At 53.1% G+C, this 25,728-nt stretch overlaps 9 protein-coding genes across 9 annotated transcripts; 2 read left to right on the top strand and 7 right to left on the bottom strand.

Annotated features, from left to right (window-relative positions):
* Window positions 1-1,723: 1,723 nt before the first annotated feature.
* Window positions 1,724-3,927, top strand: AYO21_03075 (hypothetical protein; the record flags this gene model as incomplete). The annotated part of the gene is made up of 4 exons (XM_022653050.1): window positions 1,724-1,951; window positions 2,041-2,374; window positions 2,427-3,727; window positions 3,784-3,927. 4 exons carry the CDS (start codon window positions 1,724-1,726, stop codon window positions 3,925-3,927), a joined length of 2,007 nt encoding a protein of 668 aa, XP_022514744.1.
* Window positions 3,928-4,290: 363 nt separating this feature from the next.
* Window positions 4,291-4,779, bottom strand: AYO21_03074 (hypothetical protein; the record flags this gene model as incomplete). The annotated part of the gene is made up of 1 exon (XM_022653049.1): window positions 4,291-4,779. One exon carries the CDS (start codon window positions 4,777-4,779, stop codon window positions 4,291-4,293), a length of 489 nt encoding a protein of 162 aa, XP_022514743.1.
* Window positions 4,780-5,450: 671 nt separating this feature from the next.
* On the bottom strand, window positions 5,451-7,895 carry AYO21_03073 (hypothetical protein; the record flags this gene model as incomplete). The annotated part of the gene is made up of 1 exon (XM_022653048.1): window positions 5,451-7,895. One exon carries the CDS (start codon window positions 7,893-7,895, stop codon window positions 5,451-5,453), a length of 2,445 nt encoding a protein of 814 aa, XP_022514742.1.
* Window positions 7,896-8,612: 717 nt separating this feature from the next.
* Window positions 8,613-9,956, top strand: AYO21_03072 (hypothetical protein; the record flags this gene model as incomplete). The annotated part of the gene is made up of 1 exon (XM_022653047.1): window positions 8,613-9,956. The coding sequence occupies one exon, from the start codon at window positions 8,613-8,615 to the stop codon at window positions 9,954-9,956; it is 1,344 nt and encodes a 447-aa protein (XP_022514741.1).
* Window positions 9,957-9,986: 30 nt separating this feature from the next.
* Window positions 9,987-11,758, bottom strand: AYO21_03071 (hypothetical protein; the record flags this gene model as incomplete). Its single annotated transcript, XM_022653046.1, has 5 exons — window positions 9,987-9,989; window positions 10,061-10,410; window positions 10,596-10,916; window positions 11,027-11,174; window positions 11,543-11,758. 5 exons carry the CDS (start codon window positions 11,756-11,758, stop codon window positions 9,987-9,989), a joined length of 1,038 nt encoding a protein of 345 aa, XP_022514740.1.
* Window positions 11,759-12,626: 868 nt separating this feature from the next.
* On the bottom strand, window positions 12,627-13,787 carry AYO21_03070 (hypothetical protein; the record flags this gene model as incomplete). Its single annotated transcript, XM_022653045.1, has 1 exon — window positions 12,627-13,787. The coding sequence occupies one exon, from the start codon at window positions 13,785-13,787 to the stop codon at window positions 12,627-12,629; it is 1,161 nt and encodes a 386-aa protein (XP_022514739.1).
* An 816-nt stretch (window positions 13,788-14,603) lies between these two features.
* On the bottom strand, window positions 14,604-16,063 carry AYO21_03069 (acetate kinase; the record flags this gene model as incomplete). The annotated part of the gene is made up of 3 exons (XM_022653044.1): window positions 14,604-15,477; window positions 15,535-15,594; window positions 15,672-16,063. 3 exons carry the CDS (start codon window positions 16,061-16,063, stop codon window positions 14,604-14,606), a joined length of 1,326 nt encoding a protein of 441 aa, XP_022514738.1.
* Window positions 16,064-16,907: 844 nt separating this feature from the next.
* AYO21_03068 (hypothetical protein) lies at window positions 16,908-17,741 on the bottom strand (the record flags this gene model as incomplete). Its single annotated transcript, XM_022653043.1, has 1 exon — window positions 16,908-17,741. One exon carries the CDS (start codon window positions 17,739-17,741, stop codon window positions 16,908-16,910), a length of 834 nt encoding a protein of 277 aa, XP_022514737.1.
* Window positions 17,742-18,304: 563 nt separating this feature from the next.
* AYO21_03067 (copper-translocating P-type ATPase) lies at window positions 18,305-24,196 on the bottom strand (the record flags this gene model as incomplete). The annotated part of the gene is made up of 8 exons (XM_022653042.1): window positions 18,305-21,559; window positions 21,652-21,933; window positions 21,985-22,112; window positions 22,536-23,359; window positions 23,417-23,676; window positions 23,746-23,938; window positions 23,992-24,045; window positions 24,099-24,196. 8 exons carry the CDS (start codon window positions 24,194-24,196, stop codon window positions 18,305-18,307), a joined length of 5,094 nt encoding a protein of 1,697 aa, XP_022514736.1.
* Window positions 24,197-25,728: the final 1,532 nt, after the last annotated feature.

The raw sequence follows: 25,728 nt of genomic DNA, 5'->3' as shown, positions 1-25,728 counted from the left end.
CTCAGTCACCACTCGCTTCATTGCCTTTCCATCGGACTTTTCTACCACGGACTTTTTATCTCCAATCGCTAGTGTTGGAGGGAAGAGACCCTGATCTTAGATCCCAGCTCAAGACTATTGACACTCTTTGTGGTGCTTCGTGACCTGGAATGTAGACAACTTCCTCATCAGGCAAGATTGGTGGCAAAAGCAACAACCTGGGCAATACGTGGGCAGTGGAGTAACGTGACAAGCATGTCAGCACTCTCGAGATGGACAATCCAGAGGGTGTCGACGTGAGTGTACAGTATGAACGCCCAGATTTCTCGTTGTGCCGCCTGCATGTCCGACGATTTCATATGCACCCCTTCCCGCAAACGTGGCACAAGCTTCTGAAGGGCAGAATTCTGGCTTGCTTCTCGAAGCAGACATGGCCAGCCTTGCAGATCGAAGCTACCCACTGTCCAATGCTATTTGTTGATGAACATTTGGATACGGGAGCCAAGGGTCGCTTGTGTGACGTGCTGGTATTGCGGGATGATGGCACCAGGAACTCAGAAATCAGTCTGACCCGTCGAGCCGGATACATGTGTGGGTCGCTTTCAAACACCGCCGGTCCTGCCATCCTTCAAAAGCTCGGTCTGTTCGCTACGACCCAGTTGAAAGATCTGATATCACCGTGCGAGTATGTAAGTACAGCTTCCTGCATACTTTGGGTCGCATGCCAGGAAGGTACTCTTCTTGTGTATAGCTGGCAACACGCCCAACCTTTCGACAAATTGGCATCTCGCTTTTGCTCGTTTCGAGCCTTTACCCGAGAACTTGCATGATGGATAGGATCGTCGACCGAAAAACGAGCTTAGCCACGAGGTGGAGAGCTATATTGAGAACGCGACACTACTTGAAAAGGTTTGTGCTATTGATGTTCCTGGGAGGATATCTGTGGGCTTCGAGGTACCAGACGAGGGTGCTCAGAGTTGACTACTCCCAGATCGCAACCCTTGTTCCTCTAGCTTGAAGCTGGCTATGAGTGCCTTCACGGACAAATGCCTTCGGGGCTTGAACTTCCTTTCTGCAGCTCCGCTTTGACCTTTTCACCACGAGATGTCCAGGTCCGGGCACCCCATTCCTTTTCTTTCCTTCTTCCGTGTATCATCAGCTTCAATGGACCTGACCCTCCGCTACCGCTCTTGGCGACGAGTTTGCTGCCACGTTGAACAGCACACTCTCCAATGGCAAAGGTACGTCTAACCACGCATTCACTAAATGGCAGACAGAACGGGGATGTCCTGTAGCGCTTGATCTTGGCACCCTTCGTGTGCAACCCTAGGCCTCAGCAAAGCTTTTTCCCGGCCCGCCGAGCAACCAAACACGTGGGGAGTTTCAGTGGTTAATATCTTCCCCTTCTCTCTTTCCGTGGCTTGGCATCCCTCCCGTTGTCTTGGCATCGATTCCGCCTACCCAAAGCAGTTGAAATCGAAGCAAGTTACACTATACCATGCGGCCAGTGCGAAACCAACGGATCCCACGAGACAGAAGCTCTGCACGGCAATGGATTCTCCGAGTTCTTGCGGGCTATGCAACGTACGCAATAGAGCTTGCTTTCCGTCGAAGGCTGGGAGGAGCTGTAGACTAGACTGAAAGGTACAAAAGGTGCAAGCTCCTACAGCTGGGTTGAAATTCTGAACCCTCTCATGAGCTTTTCCCCAACTATTTGGTCCAGGACGTCTTCCAGGTATCAAAGATGAGATTCCAGCTCGGTTTAGAGAGTGTCTTGGCAGTTGCCGCCTTCTGCAGCCACTGCGCGGCTCAAACCTTCCAAAGGCTCGGAACATGTCCAACTTTGGGGTGTATCATTCCACCCGACCAAGCCGACTTCCTCCCAGGCCAACGATTCGATATCCGAGCTGAGGTCCACGCTCCCTTGAATGGAAGCGAGGCTATTCGTGGCTACACCACCCCTGATCCCAATGTGAGTTACTCTTGTCTCTGAGCAATGCTTCGTTTGGGTTTATTGCACAAGCATCACTATCGTTGCCACCGGCTAATGCTTCTTCTCAGTTCACTTTGACCATCGAGCGGGAGGGCGGGGCTGCTCGGCCAATCTCAGAGTTCTTCAGCCTCTCGGAACCAAAGCTTGAGACTTGGAACTTCACCTGGTACGAAGATTTGTTTGCTCAGGTGGCCAAGACTCCGTCGCAGGTCAAGGTTGCGTCCAAGGCATGGCGAAATGTTGCCCTGTATGAGCCAGGCCAGTATATTGCGACCCTAAAGTATAGGAATGGCTCACAGACGACGATTGCCAACTGGACCGTCCGGGACATTTCTCCCCAGCAGCGGGCAAAGAACGTTGTCATGTTCATTGGAGACGGCATGACCACGAACATGATCACTGGTGAGGACAAATGACTTTTTGGTATAGATTTGATGCTAAATCGAAGATGCAGCTGCGCGCCTGATTGGTCACCAATCCATCAACGGAAAGTACCAGACCAAGATGGCTATGGACCAGTTTCCGATGCTGGGTCACCAAATGACGCATTCGATTGATAGCTTCATTACGGATAGCGCCAACTCTGCGACTGCTCTCTACTCTGGCCACAAATCTACCGTCAATGCTTTGGGCGTCTATGCTGACTCCTCCCCGAACAAATTTGACGACCCAAAGATCGAGAGTATCGCTGAAATCTTCCACCGGCTCAGGGGTGGCGGTGTTGGCATTGTCTCTACCGCTTTTATCGCCGACGCAACCCCTGCCGCACTGACCGCCCATACACGGGATCGGGGTCAATACGGAGCCGTCGTTGACTCTTTCCTCCGAGGCATCACCAACTATACCTGGACCAACTGGACCGGCCCTGATGTGCTCTTTGGCGGTGGTGCCGAACAGTTCTATCCAGGCAAGGGCTCCTTCCAGGGTAAGGACTACTACCAGGAGTTTGCCAAGCAGAACTATACCGTCGTTTTGAACAACACTGCTCTCCAGGCGTCTGGCAACTCGAGCAAGCATCTTGGTATTTTCTCGGTCAACAACATGGCCAAGTGGCTCGATCGAAATGTTTACCCACAGAACCTGAACAAGTCTAGCACTGCCCCTGATGGTTCCAAAGCAGCTGCCACCGATCAACCAGGTCTCAAGGAAATGACTCTCAAGGCTCTCGAAGTTCTCCAGACCCGCCACGGAGATGAGGGTTTCTTCCTTATGTCTGAAGCCGCCAGTATCGACAAGATGATGCACGTGCTCGACTATGACCGTGCCCTGGGTGAGCTCCTCGAAATGGACGATACGATCAAGGCCACGATTGCCTGGCTCGAAGAAGCAGGCGAGTTGGAAAACACGCTCATCCTCGTGACCGCTGATCACGGCCATGGCTTCGACGTTATGGGCTCTGTCGACACAAAGTTCCTCAACTCGCAAAAAGCGCCCCGTGACAAGCGTGACGCCATCGGCACCTACCAGAACTCTGGGCTCAGCCAATATGTTCTCGCCAACCGCTCTGCTCCTATCGGCAGCGACCAGAACCTGGTTTACGGCCCTGGCGTCAACTTCCCGGCCAACTGGGATCCTCGCTACACGCTGTACTCTGGGCTGGCTGCTTTCCCTGACCACCGAGAGGACTACCGGGTCAACAAGAACGGACCTCGTGTGCCGGCCATCAACATCACTGGTTTCTCTGACGAGGACTTTTACGTCAACTATGTTGATGCTGTTACTGGGTTCATCATCAACGGCTCACTCCCTGTTTCTGTAAGTTTTGATTTATTTTTGCTTTGGCACGATTTCTTACTAATCATTGGCTATAGGCGGATCAAGGTGTGCACTCTCTGACCGACGTGCCCGTCTTTACACGCGGGCCTTGCACGGAGCTGTTCTCTGGTGTCTTTAACAGCATTGACATCTTCTACGGTATGGCCGAGTGTCTTGGCCTGAGCCGCACCAGTCCATGAGAGTGCGCTCGCGTGTAAGGCTGAGAGAAAAGGGGTGTCTCGTCATCCGTGTCACTCGTGGATGGGCCGGATGTACGATGATGTAAATAGGATGTAAATGAAAGAAATGAGCTAATCAAGTAATTAAGAGAGTATAGCTATCTATATATAGAGTGGATATTGGTTCTGGATGTTCGAAGTAGACAAAGTAGCCATCGAACAATCTCATTAACATTCATGCCGATCATTATCAACCTAGTCACCACCTCCACCTCCACCGTCACTATTAACAGCCTCTTCGGTAGAAACAAGATACACTTGTCTTCCCTCCCTTTCCCCCCTTTTTCCGTCCCCCTCCCTCCCTTCTTCCTTCTCTTCTCCTCCTCACTCTTTTTCAGGCGTTGCGGGGCCCACGCCAGGAAACCACTCGACATGCACGTCTCCGTCGCAGCCGTAATATAGGACCCGCTTCCCGGCCAAGAACGCCATGTACCCCGCGACGCCGGCGGCGATGCACTCGCGCGAAAACTCGGCGTAGGTCGTTTTGTTGGCTTGGATGCGCGCTATAGCGAGGGCGAGGGCGGGGGCGTTCCACGCAGAAAATACCATGGATGGGGTGGTGGTGTGGAGAGGCGTGGGTGTGGCGATGACTTCGGTCTCATGCGCAATTGCATTCTCAAGTTGGCTCGACCCGGTCGTCCTCTTGGCCGCGGATGTCGGTGCATACGTCGTCGTCGTCCCCGCGACATAATCCACGTGGTACCGCGTGACGCCCAGGGCGAGCAAGGCCGCGACCGTCTCGGGAAATCTCAGACCCGAGCTGGAGTGGACTTGGGCAAAGACCCGTTGGACGGGTGTTGACGTAGGGGACATTTTTTTTGTACTGTTTACTGTTTTCCACCCTCTATCGCTGTGGATCAGGGAGTTGTGGGAGTTTGGGACTTGTGGTTGGTCCTGGGATGGTGGATGGGGAATGGGTGAATGGTGGATAGTGGATCGAGAAAAAGAACAAAGGAGACCAGCTCAGGCCCTTCGGATGTAGAGTATAGAGGGGTATGAGCATCGAGAACGGTTGGTGGTGCATCCCATATTTTCCATTCACTATTCACTCGTCTACTATATTATATAGACAACAGACAAGTCACAAGTACAAAGGTTAGGATAGTCTTGGTCTGGGTGGTGGTGGCTTATGGACTGGCTTATCCTCCCCTCGTACTCGGCCCTCGCGACGGCCCCTGGCTAGCGATTCAGCCTCGCAAAGGCTGGCGGGAGCTGGCACCAATCAGACTCGTTGCTTGGTTGCAAGTGCCTTTTTTCGAGGTTCGAAGCCTGGATGGTTTTAGGAGACGTCGACGGATACGGACCTAAGAACCCTTATACGAGGTTTGCGCATTGCCAGGACGATCACAAACCAAGAAACGGGCAATCCTACATAGTATTCCGTCCTCCCTTGAATGAATCACAACCTAATAACGTTGCCTTGGCATTAACGCGATCACAAACGGGCGGTCATCGGACGCTGTTGTGTCCACGAGAAGGAATGGCTAGACAATGAACACTTTCTCCCGTTCCTTCCTCTTCTTTGGCAGAGGCGGACAAGTCAAGTCCCATTCAAAAGTCCCGAGCCAGTGCCACGTCCGCCGATCCTCATCATGTGAACCCACCACGGCAAATAGCAAGCCATTCGACCGGCCGCGGTACGCGTTGAATGGGGCACTGCGTGACGAGTTCGCAACGACGGGAAGGAGAAGTAGCGAGTGCTTATACCTCTCCAGATGGAAGTGGTTGCGTAGAGTTTGTATTTGACTGGGCTGACGTCGTCGGGAGCCCGACCAGGGAAACTTCTGGGCTAGATTAGTGAGGACATGCTGAAGCGGGGATGAAGACGACGACTCCGACGACTCTTGCTCGAGTTCAGGTATCTCGAACGTGGCAAACGTCGCGTCGAGACCGTCCCGGGTAATTATCGCTGGCCACGACAGTGAACCGTCAAACAGGTACTCTTGAGAGTGTGGAGAATCACCACTCAAAACAGCCAGGGGTAATTCTGGCTGAGAAGGTGCCCATCCAAATCCCTTACATCGGAGTCTGGGCTGGGATGAGAATAGTACGCCCGAGTATAAGGACTGGCCGATCTTTGACTTCCAGAATGCCTCTGCAGTATACACTGGCTTGTCGTCAATGAGCAGGCTCAAGATGACCACGCTGTCTCCTGGTCTAGACGCGTGTCGACGAGCCAGCAGGTGCAGAGCTTCCTCGACAGGGACGTAACCCCTCATTTGTCTCTGCAGTTCGTCATCGGGTTCTTCACCGTCGTATTGTATCGCGGGCAGAAGTTGTTGGCTGGTGAGCAATAATGTCGCAATGTCGATGGCGCCGGCGTGGTGGACATTGAGGAGACAGTCTCTCAGCGCGACGGTCTCGTTGTCTTTGCACAAGAGATGAATGTTGTGGCGGGCACGCATCGACTCTAGCAGAGTCCAAGACCTCAAGGTCCAGTCACAGACCAGGAGAGTGCATAGGATCGCCTCTTGGATCTCCATCGACGGACGAGATATGTCGATCGACATGAGATCCCGGTCCCACACCAGCGTGATGCTGCTTGTATTGAAAACTTTGTTGATATACGAGATCGCTTCGGCTCGAAGTTGGTGATCTTCCGGTATACAAGGCGTGTCCATCCAGTAGGAGTCGCAGTCGTTTTCTCGAGCAATTCGGACGAGCCGCTGATGTAGACAGGCGTTGAAGCCGGTGTGCGGTCGACCACCCGCACCATGAGCCCACACATGCGACACAGCTATCGTCTTGCGAGAAGCCTGACAGTATCGAATAAACTCTTCATTCGTATCAATAATTGACACTGCTCTGGCTCCGGCGACGCTGCGGTAGCTCGCCTCGTCCCAAAATAAACTTTGACACTGACCATCGCAGGATCCGTCGTGAGCAGACTGGTCAACGATCTTCAGTCCCGTAAAGCGTTGACAATGTGTTGGACCTTGTCCGTTACAAGGGCGGCATGGACCACCTAAGCACCGAGCTGGCTTTTGGCCGTGGAGCGTCGAAAACCGCTGATGGAAACGACGGAAATCTTGACTCACAGATGCTCTATCAGATCGTAACAGCTCGAACGCCCAGGGACACAAGTATGCTGATGGTTTTGAAGGTGACGAAAGTACACCCATCTGCGGCAACGGCTGCCTCATGTCAAGTCGATCCAAAGCCCCGACGTTGTAGCCAAATCGCAAATGGAAATGGAGAGCACTGTGGAGATGAAGCATGAGTCCACGACACCAGCACGTCCAGAGAAAACTTGACGCCAGCAACCAGGACTGTTGTTCCACGACATCGTTGCAGCGGTAGAGCAAAGAGAACGTCGCCTCTGAGATCTCAGCTAGGGTGTTGAGGTACTGTCGAAAATGATTCACCAAGTTGCTGCTCGTCCCATCACGCATCTGGACAATGGTCAAAGCAATTCTCACGGTGTTTGAGTCAATCCATTTAGTTACCAGGAGCTTTTCCCAAGTGTCTTGATTCAACAGAACATGGCTGTGGTGGACACTTTCGAAGTAACCCCAATTAAACTTGTGGCCTGAAAACATTGAACTCAATGCCCGGTGCAGAGGAGGAGTGCCAGGAATGCGAGATAATAATGCGCAAGTCTGCGAGACCATATAGTCCTCGTCCAGGACGCCATCGTAGCAGCAAGACATCAGGGATGCAATCTTGTCATCTAGCCGAGCGACATGATCATGGGATTCCTGGACGGCGCGGAAAAAAGATCTGCCCATTTGTCGTAATCGTTCCTTTTGCTGCGCTGCCGAAAAGATGTAAAACAGCTCGCTTGTTGCATCGTGTTCTATCGAACGCGCCTCGAAAGTTCTTGGTTGCCCGATAGTGTTGCTGGTTTTCCATTTCAGCCCGTCCTGATATATTGATCTCACACGCTCTTTAGTGTACGTCGACAGCGATTCACGAGGGCCATCTGACATGGCCTCAGCGGGTATCGCAAAAAGGTTGTCGAATGTGTGCAGCACGCGCACTAGACGGCAGCGGGTTCGAAGCAGTAGTGGTCGTCATGAGAAGAAGACGAGCGCTATAGAGTGTTAGAAGTGCAGTCAAGTCAACCGCCAGGGTTTCGCTGGATGCTTAGGATCGACATGGTGAGTGGAATGGACGACGAGAGGCCTTGTAGTTGTTACTGAAGTCGTATCTGTGTAGAGATGTGTATGAGATGTACGAGTGCCGAACACCATCTGACCTAAGCATGCAAGCATGCTATGTAGGTAGCGTTGGTGGCGTGGTAGCCTACTATTACCTAACTAGGGCTCACTAGGCCACCAAGGCCAAAGGCCCAGGCGGAAGTCTGCTCTGTTTGGCGGTGCGTCCTACCTGTACCCTGCCTATTCGTACTCGGAGACGGAGAATGATAGGCTCATCTAACTACCACCTTGGAGTCCGGAAAACCCACGACTCACTGACTGCTCGCCATCAATCACAGCACACCCGGTCCTTCGCCCTCATGTGAACCTCTGCATCATCATAGGTCTGTGGTTGAACATAGGACTCGATCCTCTATGCCTGTTGTCATCCAGTGCAGCCAGCCACTTCTCCCCATGCAGGACTTGCGAGCATTGTGCGAATCTCGAGGGCCCAACGTTGTCTCACGCTCATCGTGAGGAAATCGCAAAGTAGCTGAACACAAGGATATGTCGAGCTCATCCTCCGCTGCGGCGGGCCCGGAATCCAAGGTCTCAGAGAGGTACAAGCGAAAACTGACTGAGGCAAGGAGAGAGCAAAATCGACGATCGCAGCGCGTCTGGCGCGAAAAGCAGAAGCATCGTCGAGATGAAGCGACCCGAGAGAAGGTCACGCAGGAGTTGGCAAAGCGGGCGAGGGAACATGCGCAGCAGCCGTCCACGGTTGAGGGCCAGGTCCCTTTGACGGAATCATTGGAGACTGGCAGGGAATCGTCTATTGCCTTGGGAGAGCCACTTCCTGACGAGATATTGACAGAACCAGACATCCATGAGGCGGGAAGCAATACGACCCCTCTCCCAGAGCCGATTCTTCCATTGGGAGTTGCTGTGTATTACTACGTACCGCCAATCCCGGACGCTCTTGATATGCGACACTCATGGCCCATCCCTGACGATATCGACAACAAGACATATACGCTTCCACCGGGTGTCGTTCCAGGGACGAGCCCGCTGAGTAACCTGTCTCCTTCATTGTCTCCTTTGCGACAGGCGTCGCCATTCCAGTTCTCCCCTCAGGTCGCGCCACGTTCTTCTTCTTCAGCGTCTCGGAGCATCTCACGAACGCGGCCATCCCTCCCATCACCCTATAAGAACAATCTGCAGCTGGTCGGAGAGTCGTGTTTCGCAGCAACAATGTCGATCGCTCAAAGCCTAGGCATTTCAATCGTCTCCTATATCAATGACCATCCTTCTCCGTTCTCAACCAGTTCCAACGCCAATATCCACACTATCCCAGTTGACCTCCGACCAACGGCGCACCAACTCATCATTCCTCATCCATCGTACCTGGATTGCATCCCCTTCCCACACTTTCGGAGTATGGCCATCTACCTCTCGAGTGTCAGGAAACTTGATCATATGAGCCTCTTCCTTAACTTGATTCACGACGGCTTGGTCTGCTGGGGACGCGAACGCGCCAACAGAGACTATGGAAGGAGTATGCGAGACGGCGTGGCTTGGAACAAGCGGAGTTGGGAAGTGAGGCGGTGGTTCTGGCGCAAATGGGGCTGGATCGCTCGGATGACTGTTGAGGACATTGACAGTGGCGTAACCACGCAACAGACCGAGGAGGAATTTGACGATGAGGACGGAATGCTGAGTGGCAGCCAATGGTGGTGGTCTCTGCATGACGACGAAGAAGGCATTTTACCTGCCGGAGACGCGGCGACAAGCTCGTCAGAGGGCTTTGTCCCAGAATCGGAGGAGCTGGGCAGCCTTCTCAGTCGCCACGTCGTCTGTAATGTTGGAGTACGCCAGACAAACGAGAACCACCTGGTTATGAACTGGGACTGATGGAATTTGGAGGGCTTTTGTGCCTTCTTTTCACTATGCGACGTCTTAAGCACAACGGGATCAGAAGGAAATATCGTGAGAAGCCCAAGAGTCGATTTGCTGACTCCATTGAGCCAGCTTGCCAGGAGCAGGGGTCGCTCCAGATCCATCGCCCGTCGTTTCCTCCACCACGAGCGGCTCTCCTCCGTGTCAGAGTCCCAGATGTCCGCCGTCGCGACGCGGCCTCGCCCAATTCCCCGGCTCACGATATCCTCGCGACCGATCCACATATACGCATCAGCCACTCTTTTTGGCAAGGGCTGCGCTCCGCTGTGGTCGTGGTCATCGCAAATCACGGTGTTGAGACGGGGTTGGTTCCGGCTGACGCGGACGACTGTGGAGAAGCTGTTCGAATACACGGCGTCCATTTTAGAGATGGCAATCATGGCAACGAGGATACACATGGCGCTACCGCCTATCGCAAGTGTGTACGCAACGACAAGGTCTCGGCTATTGTAGGAGAACACGTTGCGCGAGAAGGTGGTTTGATGCTGCTCCGCCCGGGCATCCAGTTCTCAAATTGCAGGGTTGGCCTGAGAACCTGCTCGCCGGTGGTGCGGACGTCGAAGTCTAGGTGCCACGACGTGTTTTACAGGGTACACTCGATGACATGGATGGAGGCTGTCATCGTCGCCTGCATCGTCACATCCGGGGCAATGCTGTAATATATCCTTGCTGCGTCGGACGAAATCTGGTCCAGGATCCGGAGGTTGCTGTTCCTGTCTGGATCGACAACGAGCATGCCGTCGACGAGAGGAGTCTCATTGGGCGATGTCGCCGTCGCCGGTCTCGGGACCCAGGCGTCGTACATCAACAACACTTGCTTTTGCTGGTGATACGGGAGGACCAAGTCCGTCAACCGCGTCGTGACTTCCACGCCAGCGGCCGAGCAAGATATGGCCGGTCCAAAGAACCCATCGACTATGTCAAGTTCGAGTTGGTGGAAAATGCGTCTCCGCCTACTGATACCGACAGGACCTCCGTCTCGGTTAGCATCGTGAGCGTCGGTCCCTTGAGATAGGACCGTGCACCGCCGTAAAACACGGTGACGTTGGTCGTCGTGGCCATGGCGACGCCGTACGAGGTCTTGCCATATTCTCGCTGCGGGACGGTGATGGTCTTGGGTTCGCTTGTCGACGCGGACACGACGGAGATGGTGCCGGGCGTGGATGATGGCGACTAATGGTATGAGCCTGTCTCGGGACTTGGTCAGTTTTTGGCAGGCCACGGGGTCAAAGGTTCAATAAGTGATATGGCTGTGGGCACTACTGTGGTATGTACACGTGAATTCTGGATGCTATTTTGGGAACTTTGAGATAACAGATCTTGAGAGAAAAAAAAGAAGGGGGAAGATGCTGGGTATGGAATGGCAATGGTAATATATCGGTGACAGACGTACCACACAACCATCCACGACGACCAACAACAAAACCGGCCGTTTCATTCAAAAACCCAGATGGTGGAATTCAAAGACATTGTCCAGCACGCCGAACATGGAATCGAATTGACTGAGCCGAGTCGGCCGCCCCCGGTGCGTGGTGCCATACACACTGGACGTACGCGGTGCCCGTCGCCAGCACCAGGACCACCTTGACCAGGTACGCCAGCGCGTTTCCCGCTCGGGAAACCCATTGTTGCTCCACGGGGCCGGCGGACACGGGTCTGCCATCAAGTGTGAGGTTGAGGACGTGGTGGCCGACGGCGAGGACGATGGCGCCGGATGAAGCAGAGGAACATGACGATCGGGCCGTGCCAGTTGACATTGAACGAGGTAGTGGTGTCTCGCTTTTCGCTCTTCGAGTGATGGATGCCACCCACCGCTGCTGCTGCATCGTCTAGTTTTCTCGTACTCCAGTTGTACTCCAGACCGAATTTGGTAAAAGGATTCCAATACATGTTATTGATAAGTCCGGAAACCACATATCTCGTCGGTTAGACTGTTGCTCCCCAGCCAGCTTGACAGCTTGACACCCGGTAAGAAGGAAGGAGAACAGAATCAATCACGCCGCCGCCGAGTCTGACACAGACGGTCTGTTGTCTATTGGAAAAAACGTCAAATCTAAAGTCCTAGACAAGCATGGGACAAATCATAATAACATTGGCAATGGCCACGGCAGGGCGCATGCAAAGCACAGGTAGATTAGGAGTGTCTGTCTCGTCTCCAGCATAAAGAAATATGTAATATGAAATATGACTAACTATACAAAAACTCAATCCTGAAGAAAAGAAAAAAAAAGCAAGTACAGTAAAACTGGTCTATTGCATCGCACGCGGAAGAGAACAGAATCGTCCCCCGGCTGGTCGACCTCACCATGTTTCCGGACTTGGGGTTGCCTGGGTGCCTGGGAAAGGGGAAATGGGAAATGGGAAAAATCAAACAAAATCTAAAAAAATCTAGTATTTCAAGTGGCTAGCGGACCTAGCGTTCTCAGTCTCTGAGAAGTACGGTAGAAACTGGGTTGAGGTTGTCAGAGTGACAGCTACCAACGCGATCTACATCTACATACATACATTACTGCTTACCCGCCCGCCCCCCACTGCGCCTTTGGTACTCGTCTTGATTATATACAATTCGGATGACTTCCCCTATGGTGGCGCCACGTACAGCCATTCCCTGGTCGTTCCTCTCTCTCAAAATCCATGTCTATCAGCCCAGTCGAGAATGACATTGTACGCGCCCGTGGCATTGTGGTGCAGATTCAGCCCGTGACCCACGTCCGGCTGGAGGTACGTCTCGACGCTGCTGCTGCCGCTGAACGACTGCACCGCGGCGCTGTCGGGACCAAACAGGCCCGTGCAGTTTGAGGCGCAAAAGATCAAGTCGGCCTCGGAGCCGAGATAGAGCACGGGGCCCGTAAAGTTGGGGGCGGCGAGCGGCAGGGCCGTCATGGTGAGGAACTCGCCAAAGGTGAAGGGGAACTTTGTCGCTTCAGCCTGGTCGAGCACGGCGGGGTCGAAGAACGGATACTGGAAGAAGGAGTATTGGTTGCCGTATTTGTCTGGCCAGGTCAGGAATCCGTTCGAGTAAGTGCTGTTGGGGAATCGCTTGGGTTGATTCGTGCTGGCGAGGTGCAGCGCCGTGTTGGCCACAAAAAAAGTCGAGTAATTGCCAATGGCGGAGTAGCCGGTCAGCACCACGCCATCGGTCAGGTCGGGGGCGACTGAGGCGAGCGAGGCGCTCAACTCGCTGCCGTAGCTGTGGCCGACATGGACGACTTTGTCCGGGACGGGGACTTGAGAGATGTTCCCTGCTCGGACGAGCGTGGTGAGACTGACGAGCACTGCAAGCTCAACGAGACTCTGAATCTCCGTATAGGGGTCGGCAAGGGTCGAGGGCACGATGCCCAGCCGATTCCAAGAGAGAGTGCTGTATCCCGCACCTGTGGCGCTGTTGATGTAGGAATACTGAGCATCATTGGGCTTCGAGGGGAGATAGAAGTCCCAGTAGCTCCGATTGAATCCGATTCCGTGTGTGAGAAGATGCAAGGTCGAGGCCTTTGGACCTGGCTTGGCTGGAATACAGTATTCTGCACTGATGTTGAATGTCTTTGTGAGAGTCGTCAAGTTGGGTGCGGCAGTAGAGGGCGTGCGAAGGGTGATTTGATTCGCAAATGCCGTGGCAGCATATTGATCTGGGAATTCAGGTATCGGAGGGACCACCACAGTCGCATTGTTGACCGGCACCTTGACCATGAAGCTTGTGCATGTATAATTTTGCTTAGCAACAGGTTGAGCGGTGGCTTCCAGGGCTGGAAGCAGCAGCGACAGCCAGACAGATGTAGAGAAATGCATAATTGCGTGATACCGTGAGAGCCTTGTATTTGAGAATTGCAAATGGAACAACACGATGCTCAACTCCTGGCAGACTCACCTCGTAATCGGCAGAACCGTGACTTTATATAGTTTGAAAGTTGGGCAATGCATTCCTTCGCAGAGGAGAAACTCCTGCGCCAGATCCTCCGGTGTATTGCTCTGTCGTCGTCATCGTTCTGTGCATTTCAGCGAGCGAGCACTACTAATCACTGAGGGCCGATGGATGCTGTTCCATGCACGATTGACGAGTGCCAGCCTCTCAGGGTTGGTGTTACAATGGCTTAGAAGCTCTCCGCAATCGAGCCATTGTGCATCAAGGTCGAGATGCCTTAGTTGGGCAAGGTGTCCAATCCCAAGGATTTGTCGTAAAGGCTGGGCGCAGTATCAAACCTTCTTACTCACTCGGCAGCCGTTAGAAAGCGTCCGGTCACTCCAATGGCGGTTGGATCTAATGACAAATTGGGCCTGTGCACATGGCACCCGCATGTATCGTCCCTAAAAGGGATTTCCGAGTCCTGAGGCTCGGCGTGCAAAGGCCAATCAAGCATCTGGTGGCTTTCTCATTCGGTAAGTAGAAAAGGCAAGTTGAAGTGACTAATGGCAAAACACCGGCAGAAGAGAGCCGAAGCAGAAGACTGGCGTGGCAAAAACAAGGCTGGTACGTTGCAACGGGCCGGTCTAATTTGTATATCAAATTATAAAGTCTATTGTCGTGCGCGGGTTCGTCATCAGGTCGTCTGGGTCCGTCTTGTTTTTTATTTCTTGTAGAGCATTCCTAGGACGGAATGCGCCATTTCATGCTGTCATGCTGTTAGCCAGAGATCGTCCGGTGGGAAAATTGGAAATGCTCACGTCTTCGTCCGTTTCGCAGACCAACGTGCGCATGGTTTCACTGGTGCCGATATCCACCACGTCCTTTCCGTCCGGGCCTTTCTTGTTCTTCTCTTCGTCAATGGTGAAGCCGAGGCATGAGACTTTGTCAATCACGACTTGTCGCAAGTAGGGGCTCTTTTCGCCAATGCCACCGGCAAAGACCAAGGCGTCGACTTTGCCACCTAATTTGACAAAGTAGTTGCCCACGAAGCCGACAACCCGGTCAGTAAAGATGTTAAACGCGAGCTTGTGGGTGTCCGGGGCATTCGGGTCGGCAATCTTTGCAAAGTCTGACGTCCCCGTTAATGCCTTCCACCCTGACTGTTTGTTAAGAATCTCTTCAGCCGTGGAAATATGGAGATCTTTTGTGCTGTTTGGGCTCAATGCGCTAGCATCGGAGGTGTAGTGAAAGACGAGACTCGGGTCGATGTCACCGCTCCGCGAGCCGCCGGGTAAACCTGAGACGGGTGTCAAGCCCATGGTCGTGTCTATTGAACGTCCATTCTGTATTGCGCACATGGAAGCACCACTCCCCAGATGCAGGGCAATGATGTTGGTCTCGGATTCCGGCTTCCCCAGGAACGCGGCGGTGGTTCTTGTGATGTATTGGTAGCTCAGACCATGAAACCCATATTTGCGCAGACCCTTTTCCTTGGCAATCTTTTGATCAATGGCATAGCTCTTGACGTAGTCAGGCATGGTTTGGTGGAAACCGGAATCGAAACATGCCACATTGATGACATTGGGGAGGTGTTCGTGGCAGGCCAGCATGAGACCGACCGCGGAAGCATTGTGCCTGAATGGCAATCAGCAGTTCGCCAGGGTCAAGGGCTCAGGATTCTCGAGTACATACAGGGGAGCAAGATCTGACAGCTTGTTGATCTTATTCAAGGTCTTCTTGGTGATGAACTGGCTGATGAGCAGTTAGCCACGCGTCCAAAATCTATCGCGACTTCGGTATGGGTGTGAGTGGGGTGTCTCTCTGCGCACTTTTCCTCAAAGTTCCCTCCCTGGACAACTCGATGGGCCGTGTAGTCGATGTCATCCTTGCTGGAGACCTCTGGGATCTCAGCATCAGCCAGAAAGGCGTTCAGGATATGCTCAAAGGCGTGGTTGTGGTCGTTGATGTCGCCGAGTTCGCGGGTGTCTTTGTAGGAGCCACGCAGGTATTTTAGGCGCGCAGGAGGGGCATTGATGGAAGATATTTCCGCGCTCCCTAGGCGCCGGAGGCCCTTGACCTTGCCCTCGTCGCTCTCTTCCTCCACAAACAGCGTCGTCTTCAGCGAGGAGCTTCCGGCGTTGATGGAGAGGATAACGTTGGCCATCTTTTGCAACAGGTCGGAGGATTTCAAGGCGGTTGGGACGAGATTGGGCATTGGCATAGCTTGTTATTTATCCCTGGAGATGCATTGGAATTGTATGAGATCACACCACATGGTATTTCTGGGGGGCGCGTTTTTGCTCACTTATCTTTCACTGGGTGATTGCGCAGATGGGTGGATGGTGTAGTCTAGATCCCCATGTCAAGTCAGATTCGCACCCCCAATTCTCTGTAATTTTCTTGCTGCCTTTCAGTGACGTCGCCCAGTCAATTTCAGCTTGATCGAGGGGAGGACTGCGCAAACTGTTCTCTTCCACCCGCTGAGGTGATGATGAGAGTATGAGCCAAAGTTGTCGACGTGAACTCTATGTTTACTTCTCTCGTGAAGCTTTCTCCCCTGCTGGCTGACTGTGCAGGAACTTCCTAAACCCGTATCCTGCAAAACCACCCAGTTCCGTTTGCATCCAGCGAGCCTCTTTCCACCTACACACCATAAACCCCGTTTTCCACAATGCTGGGTTGAGAGACTGATCCTCAGAAAACCCCGATCAGCGCCCTCAAATAGCCCTGACTGTATCTCGCATCTGCTCATAACACTCGACAAGCCTAAACTGACTGGACGAGAATACATAATGATACTCCTGCAAAGTACATCGACCCAGCTGGCTCTCGAGAAATCTTGCCGATCGTGCAGGTCGACGGTTTTACGCAGCGACAGAACCATTTACAGGGCAACGCCCTCGTTCTAACAGACAGCACAGTCCCATTCTAGGGAGCAAGAGTCTCACTGCATTCTCTTGTCTCGGTTCTGTGCCAACGCTCACTTCAAGTACATTGATGCAGAACCCTCAAACTCCACGGACTATGCTCTCGCCGAAGCCAGACGAATACAAGCTGGGGCCACCTTACTCCTCCATGACGACGAACAATCCAAACAGCTCTTGCGTCACCGTGGACAAATCAACATCATGCTTCCTCAGACCCTGCTTGATATCGTCGCTCTGGGGTCCGTAGGACGCAAAGGGGCTTCCAAGAGGGTCCGTGATCTCGAGCAGCACCATCCACTTGAGCGCGGCGCTTTCGGGACCCCTTTGGAAGTCGACTTCGTCGTACGACTTGGTCGAGCTGCCCGAGCGGGTGGCGGCTTCGTCGTGCTGGAGCACGTGCATGGCGAGCAGGCTGGAGTGCTTTGCGCAGAGGCTCCGCCAGCCATCACCCGAGAGCCAGTCCTGTAACTTGGCGCGCGTATCCGCCGCCGCAGGGGCTTCAAAGACGATGTGCCCAAGTGTCCCGCCTGCGCCGCCGACCTTACAGGCCGCGAACTCCGGCCGTGATGTCGACGCCAGCACGCGGCACGCCGACCGGTTCATGCCTGACAGCACGCGCATGTACTTCCTCGTGCCCGGCGTCGGGTTGTTGAGTGCGTGCATGTACTCGGGTGACGTGAGCGCCACCAGCGACGACACCTCGTACAGCACCATGTAATTCGAGGAGCGGCTCGCTGTCGTGACTTGGTCGCCCCTGCCGCCCTCCACAGGCGACGAGCTGTTGTAGTAGTACCGTCGCGTGCGGTGGAAGCCTGGCAGCGCCAGCCGTTCCGGCAAATGCTCATATGTCCACCAGTCGTTCAGCAGGCGTTCTACTTCCGGATCCTCGTAGCCATGCACGCGGCCCCAGATGACCAGGACCGCCGAGCCGCGGAGCAGAGATGAGGATGGAGCAGCCGACGAGGAGGACATTGCTTGCTTACTTGCTTAGGGGTCGCGCGTCGATCGATCGAGCCACGAGGAAATCTAGACGAGCGATGAGACGGTCAGGGACGCAGATACGCAGAGCGGGCTGATCTTTGAGAGAAACCTCAAATTACCAAACCCGAGGCGTTTGTACTCGGCACCTAGCACCGACAGGCTGACAGGCAATGCATACATGCCTCCAAGTATAGTAAGTAGACGGCCATGTCCGTCAGCAACGTCATCAACGAATTGCATTTATGTATACCTCGTACCTAGTACACAACGGCACTACGCGGAGGGAGTGTGGCACATCATCACCGTCGGCATGTGGCCGGGGAAACAACTTTGAATCTGGCTTGAGTGTAGAATAGATATATTGGAGTGGAAAATTTTAATGAGAGTGGTCCACGCGCGCATCCATGGCTCTTAGAAACCCATCAATGTCCTCATTCTGGAATAAGTTGACTCGTCCCTGGTCCTGACTACCAGGCCAGTTCAACTGTCTTCTCTCCTCGACCCTGTCTTTCCTCACACACCCCCAACCGGAGAGAACCTTCACTTCCGGCCATCTACCTCGTCCACAACAGCGACAGCGCAACAGCGATGACCGGAAACACACTTACAATTTCCCCGAGTCCAGCGTAGGCGGGCGGGATGCGGACGCGGACAAAGGCCCCTCCTGCGAGCAAGATGGCGAAAAGATTGTAGAGCGCGGACCAGAAAAAGTTGAACATGATTCGGCGGAAGCATCGTCTGGAGGTGTCGAGTAATGCGGTCACACCCTCCAGGCCATTGAACAAGACCACGTCGGCTGTGGCTCTGGTGACATCTGAAGTAGTGCCAATCTGGACACCCACATCGGCTTGCGCGACAGCAACCGCATCATTCGTTCCGTCACCACAGAAGAGCACGACCCTACCGGAAGACATCAATGCTTTAACATATTCCTGTTTGTCGCCAGGAGAACGGCGAGCTGCCGTGTTGGATAGCGGGATCCCCAGAGTGCTCGCAACGTCCTCGACCATTTTTGGGTTGTCGCCACTGACAATGTGACATTTGATGTTACGACGATGGAGATTTGCAATGACGGCATAGGCTTCGTCCCGGAGGCTGCTTCTCAGACCAAAGGCAGCCAAGAGTTTGTTGTCCAGAGTCACACAAAAGAGGGTCATGCCTCTGTCGATGAGCGCTGCAATTTCCGGCCGATCCTCAATATTCAACCAATACGGGTTACCAGCTTGGACAAGGGAGTCCTTCCATCTTGCACGAATCCCCGAGCCAGGGATGGATTCGACTTGTTTGATGTCGGTCGGGGTGGTGCTCGTTCCCTTTATGTGGTTGACAACCGCCAAAGACACTGGATGTTGAATGTCCTTGGTTAGTGCTTTGGTCACTGCGAATACCTCATCTTGAGTTGCATCTGGATTCGGAAAAACCTGCTCGTGGATAACGGCGAGATCCGCCTCGGTAAGAGTACCGGTCTTATCGAACACAACGTCGGTGACCTTGTAGCTTTTTTCGATGGCATTGGCTTGTTTGATAATAACTCCACTCCTAGCAGCGACACCCCCAGCGATGACCAGAACCATGGGGACAGCAAGACCCAAAGCACAAGGACATGAGACGGCCAACACGGCAATCCCATAAGTGATGGCAAGACCGAGGGCTCCGCCTGTGTCTTTCCCACGAAGCTTCACAGCTATCGCCATCCAAATCGCAAAAGTAACAAGAGCGATCGAGATGACAACTGGGATGAAGTATCCCGCCACCTTGTCAGCAAGATCCTGGATGCGAGGCTTGCTCGCCAGAGCGTTTTCAACCAAGTTGACGATATCTGTGATGCTATTCTTGCCGGGCAGACGCGTCAAGCGGATGGTAAGCGGACTAGGGCCGTTGACAGTACCTGCTATGACCTTATCACCGCTTGCTTTTGGTATTGGGACGCTCTCGCCCGTGATCATAGACTCATCGACAGAAGATTGCCCGTGGATCACATAACCGTCTGTCACGATACGGCTGTGGGCAGGTATAACAAAATCGTCACCAAGCTGTAACAGTCTTGAGTCAATTTCAATAGTTTCTTGCGGAGATTCAACGAGCAGCGCCTTTTCCGCCTGCAGTGACCGCAGAGAAACAGCAGAGACAGCCTTTACTTTTGCCATGGCGGCCACCAGCCTCCCAAGAAGAACAAAAGTGATGAGCAGAGAGCTGGTTTCGAAAAACTCGCCAATTTCCAAGGTGAATCCGGCGTGCGTGAGAGAGAAAGCGACCACCGAATAGACGTAGGCAGCGGTTATACTGATGACGATCAGCATATCCATCTCGAGGACCCGACTGTATATGAGTGACTTCATCGCGCCTGCGTAAAATTCGGGGACTGCGAGACCCTGAACGAGTGAGGCAAGAACCAGTGAGATGATTGATCGGGTTGTATACGGCACGGGAGTGTGAGCCCATGCCAATACGACAACAGGAATCGTCAATACCGTAGCTAGTGCCGTGAACCAAGCCATCTTGACAAGACGCCGCCTGCCATCAGCTGTTTTGGCGTCATTCTGTGGTGGAACAAGACTTGCTCCCCTGATAGACGACAGGAGTTTTCGTGCACCAATGATAGTCGGATCGTAGTTGACACGAAAAGTAAACTTGTCGAGCTGTTCAACGGATTCGGACAGGGCTTCAAGATCCTCTTTGGCATGTGTAGCAGTAGTGCGATCGATTCTCAAGTCCAACGACTGGAAGTTGCTTATGATCCTGGAAAACTTGAACCCGGTCTCTTTCTCCATAGGTGGAATCAATTGTTCCAAGTTTGTGATCGAAGTGTTGAGATCAAATTCAACCAAAGCAGTCACAAAGGTGACTTTGATCGAGGATAGACCATCTATGTTTTTGAGAACGTTGGACACTTTTCTGCTGCAGCCTGTGCACGTCATGCCAGCAACACTGAGAAGAACATGTTCGCGAGCAGCAGCATCTTCGACATCAACCTCCTTCGTTCTGACATTGATCGATTTTCTAGACCAATCACTTGATATCTCGACCTTGTCGAGCGAACAGGACTGCACCTCGGCCTTATTGCGTTGAGCCGTCTTATCGCAACAACTTTTCCCGCACGCCCGTGACGCTTGACGGCGAACTGGAAGCTGTTGGGTGCTTGCAAGTGCAGTTGACTTTCCGAACGAGGAAGTCAGGTCGTCAGTGATGGCCTTCTTAGGAACAACTTCTCCGCAGCAGGTGTCGAGGCGATCGAGAACACTGCGGCAAATACACCGGCCTTTCTCGATATAACTGGAATATTCAGCAAATGCTTTTTGAAGATGGTGAATGCAAGTATCGACTGTCGTCTGCTGCCGCTTTCCTTCATAAGGAGCTGGCGAGAGGTCCTTCGCTTTGCTTGAAGTGCTGATATCACAACATGAGGAGCCCTGCTTGCAACCATCGATTGGCGCCTGAGAAATCAGAGCTTCCTTTTTGCCAGTACAGCAGGTGTCCTCTTGCTCAGCACAACAGGCGTCTTCCTTCTCGGCATAGCAGGTGTCTTCTTTCTTAGCGCAGCAGGTATCTTCCTGGGCACAGCAGGAGTCTGCTTCCTTAGCACTGCAGGCGTCTTCCTTCTTGGCACAGCAAGCATCTTGCTTCTCGGTATAGTAGGTGTCCTCCTTCTCGGCGCAACAGGCGTCTGCTTCCTTAGCGCAGCAAGAGTCTTTCTTCTCAGAACAGCCAGTGGCTGGTTTCGAAGCACAGCAGCTGTCGTCTTCTTGAGCGGAGTTGTGAAGTCCCGGCTTATTGGCACAGCATGTGTCTTTCTCAGAAGCCGTATCGATCTGGCAGCCACTTCCACAGCTCTCACCGTCCCTTTTGTTTATAGACTTTGTCTTTCTCCCACCAGAGCAAGGAGCGCCGCGGTTAGGCTTACCACCACCACACGCTGTAATGCTCCCTGTGCTACCACACGGCTCTTTCTTCTTGGCAGTGATATCGCTCGGTCCTTGAATGTTCGTGCGGCGGCTGTGACAAGCGTCTTCTCGGTTGCGTGAGGTAGACTCGGGTACGGGTTTCTTGTTGACAGTGGCGCTGCTTCCAGCATCCCGGCAGCATTTTTCGGGACACTCATCAAGGTCAAGGGGAGGAATGTTTCTGGGTTGGTTTCCGCAAGTGGCACGACATTCGATTGCAGCGATCTTACGGATGCAACCATCTGTGTATGTCTGTTAAGGTGAGCCAGGAAACAAACGAACAAAGCACCTACCGTCACATGCAGTTCGACCACTGCCACAGTCGACGCAACAACCGCCGGTAGGAGGGTTCGGGGCAGAATCAGAAACACGGTGAGTTTGAACCTCGGAGGTTGAGCAAGAGGGTCGATCGCCGGCAGCACTACCCATGCAGGCCATGTTGTCGGACTGGTGGCCACGACTTCACGCAAGAATATGTCGTCGAGCGTAGAAATATCGAATTACAGGAACATAGAAGATGGTGCACACCTCCGACATCTCACCGTCTCTGGTGCTGCCCCTCCCGAAACTCGCTCGATAAGCTTATCTTGGTTTTGGCCAATCGATCTTCCAGCGCAAGAGGGATTCGACCCTTGCACCCGAGGTTTCACGACTCGGTAATATATGAGGCACACATCTAGTTCTATAGCCACGGTTGAAAACTCGGGAGCGACTCCGGAACTTGCTCTGCTGGGCTATTTACATCTAAAGTAGCAGCTTCTCACCAGATTCCCATCAGTTCTACCGGCTATTCATTCATACGTGGCTTGAGACATGAACGGGCTCCATTTCCTGATAGTCTCACCGTAGAAAATGAGCACTATAGGCGCGAAGCTCAAGGCGAGAGCAATAAAGGCCAGAACACTGCTCGCCCAGTGAAAACCGAGGTTGGTGTACATTGCCTGAGCCGCCAGAGGCAAGAATGCGGCAAAGACGTTTTCTCCCGCGCAGGCGGCGGCGCTTGCACTCGCAGCATACTTTGCATAAGCATCCGTCAGATACATCATGACGGCCTGCATGACCACCATGCTGCCGATGCCGGTGAGGGTCAGGCCGATGGCGGGCAGGATCCAATGCAACGAGCTGTAGCTTGTCCAGCCGTACCAGAAGAGTCCGCCGCTCAGTCCGATGAAAGAGCCGGGAATGCTCATGTACAGGCGGACTTCTGGCAGTCGAGACTTGGGTGTGCGACTTTCGGGTCGGAACGCCTTTTCGAACAGGTGATTCTGGTACAGGCATATGAGGAGGCCGAGGAATTCGCCGACCACGACCGCCGATTGCATGTAGGCGGTTTGGTGCTCTGGCCAGCCATACAGCGTCATGAAGACTTGGGCCACGCTCTGCGACGAGACGAAGACGATACCGTAGGATAGTGCGGTCAGGAGGGTGAAGAAGAAGACAACCGGCTCCGTGACGAGCATATAGGCGGGCCGTACAACGTTGTCCTTCACGAACTGCAGAATATTGACGTGATGCTGTTGTTTTTCCAGCTCGGAGATATTGGATGGTTCTTGATTAGGTGCATTTTTGACCCGCTTCAACAGGATGACAGGACCCCGAGTTTCTTTCATGAGGAAGAACACAAACGGGAGTGAGCCAAAGTAGATGCACAGTTGGCTGTAGAATATCCTGAGCTGGGAGTCAGCAGGAGATTTTCACCCTTCGTGTTACCGGATAGTCTCGTACCATCGCCAATTCAAGTGTGCGTTGATCGCACCGCCAATGACTGGACCGATTGTAACACCTGCGAGCAGGGAAAACACGTAACAGCTGATCGGTAGGCTTCGCTTCACAGGACTGGGGAACAAGTCGGCGACAATGCCGTCGGTCCCATCCTGTAGGATTCCAGCGCAACAGCCAGCGAAGAAGCGAGTGGCGATCAGTGTCGCGAAATTCTTGGCCACAGCTTGCGGGATGACGAAGATTGAAAACGTGAAATATGAGACCTAACCTCCCGATACCTGTCAGTATAGAGTACCGGTCATTGCCCTGGAATCTATGCAAATGACACTCACCAGGTAACCTGGACGAACGCCAAAATCCTCCATAATAGGCAGCACAATCATAGGGGCAATCGCAGCACCGGTTGCCCAAGACGTAACGGGCCAGAATGAATTGGGGAAGTGCTCATCACTGACGCCGAAGTATTCGCTGATTTCCAGCGCTGCGCCCGAGATGGTGGTGGCATTCCATCCAACAATAAAAGTACTAAACGTTTTATCAGGTTGATGATACGCTCGACGTAGCTTGCTGTGACTCACACGTAACATGCCAGACCTACCACTCTCCATCGCGTCGTCGCTGGCCAGTTGAATCTAGCATACCAATAAGAACTCGTCAGGGGTCAGAGCTGGCTCGCTTCACTTACGGGTTCTCTGGATCATGCTCGTCCGTCCATCGCAAAGCGCTTGGGGGTGCAGATTGGATCGAGCCTTCTGGATGGTCGGGAGCAGCTTCTATGCCCATCAGGCCCTCGAACAGGATGCTAGAATCTCAGAAAATGACCCGACTTCACAGCGCGTCAAGGTGAAAATGACTCCTCGGCTCACATGGACCAATCCTTATACTTCGGCTTTATCAGAGGCTTATCATCCTGTTGCTTTCAAACTCGGCTTGGCGGGCATATTTTCTCCGATAGTGACAGAGACGTTTGGGTAAAAACTGTGTGGACTTTAGCTGAGATGGGCACATTCAGTGGCCGAACATAGCCCATGAGCGAATACTTGTATAGATATGGCTCTATACCATGTCACATTGCGAGTTAGGTAGGAGTTCAGGAAAGTCTCGACCAAAACTTAACTTGCCGGATAATCTAAATTCCGAGGCAAGGTCAACAACGGTGAATCATATACTCGCCTGGTTGGAAAAAAGGGGACTTTCACGTGATGACTTAGTCAGGCACCTCGTCGTCGATAATTTCCCCACCCAATGATGGTGCTTTGGGACTAGTGCAAATGTAAGGATGCTCTTTTGGCTAGACTGCTTCTTGCTCGCGACCGAGATGGCCTCCAGTTAGGTTGGGCTGTGAAGTCCTTTGTAATGCTCACGTGGAACTAACCCTTGACTCTCAGGCATCCTTAACAGTGGTCTCTTGTGATTGTAGTGGAATTAAACCTCCTTGGCGCCCCTCTCGCTTCCTTTCGTGGCACGGAATTGCGAGTCCGCGGACGCGGGGCATGCCAAAAGCGATTCATTCTCTGAAGATCACCATTGGGTGTGATATTTGAAGCCTCCTACAGAGTTGGCAGCGGTGAACAGTCGGGGCGTGAATTTCTGGCATGAGACCAATTCGCTCGTCCATTTATGAATACCCATTGCATCGCTCCGGTGTGAGTGTCCGTATGCGACGCCAATACACAATCTTGCCCTTTTTGCGCAGGGTGAATCAAAGACCTATCTTCTAGTTGTTACTATTCTGACCGGTGAGGTACTCACAGGCAATTATTGTACCATTGGGTATCTTATCGCCAGATTTTCAGCTTGAATGTAGGCCCCTGGGTGGCTGAACCGAAACACCAATACGACCACGCCCAGACTTTACACAAGCCAGCTGCAGCTGCACTCAAGGCACAAACCATTCCGAGTGCCTTCGTTCTTCGCGTGTCACTACGTCATTGGCTTGTAGCCCCGGCTTAGGACAGAGAGACAGTCATAGAAATTCCTCGATCGTACGGAGGTTGGATTTGGTTGTTGGATCGAGTCGTGCCGGCAAACCCCCAGACAATGTGGTTACTCAGTGATTTGCATCAGTTAGAGAACTCCTACAGCTCCAGTGCAGCAATCCCCTTCTCATGCCGTATATTCAAGGAGAGATAGCAGCTACACACAAGGAAGAGTCCTGAACGCAGCGTTCCCTTTGCCAACGATCAAACTCTTGTGCCGATGCATGCGGTATGGCTGCAGATGACCGCCGCCCGTTCAGGGAAATTTCCGTGCACAACCCAGACCTCCTCTGCTGCCCGGTCACGCCATGGATTGCACCGTGCATAGACACCACC

Source organism: Fonsecaea monophora (assembly GCF_001642475.1).
Source record: "Fonsecaea monophora strain CBS 269.37 chromosome Unknown Scaff14, whole genome shotgun sequence".
Taxonomy (NCBI): domain Eukaryota; kingdom Fungi; phylum Ascomycota; class Eurotiomycetes; order Chaetothyriales; family Herpotrichiellaceae; genus Fonsecaea; species Fonsecaea monophora.
The sequence above is the reverse complement of the archived record's forward strand: the minus strand, read 5'-3'. Positions and strand labels throughout refer to the sequence as shown.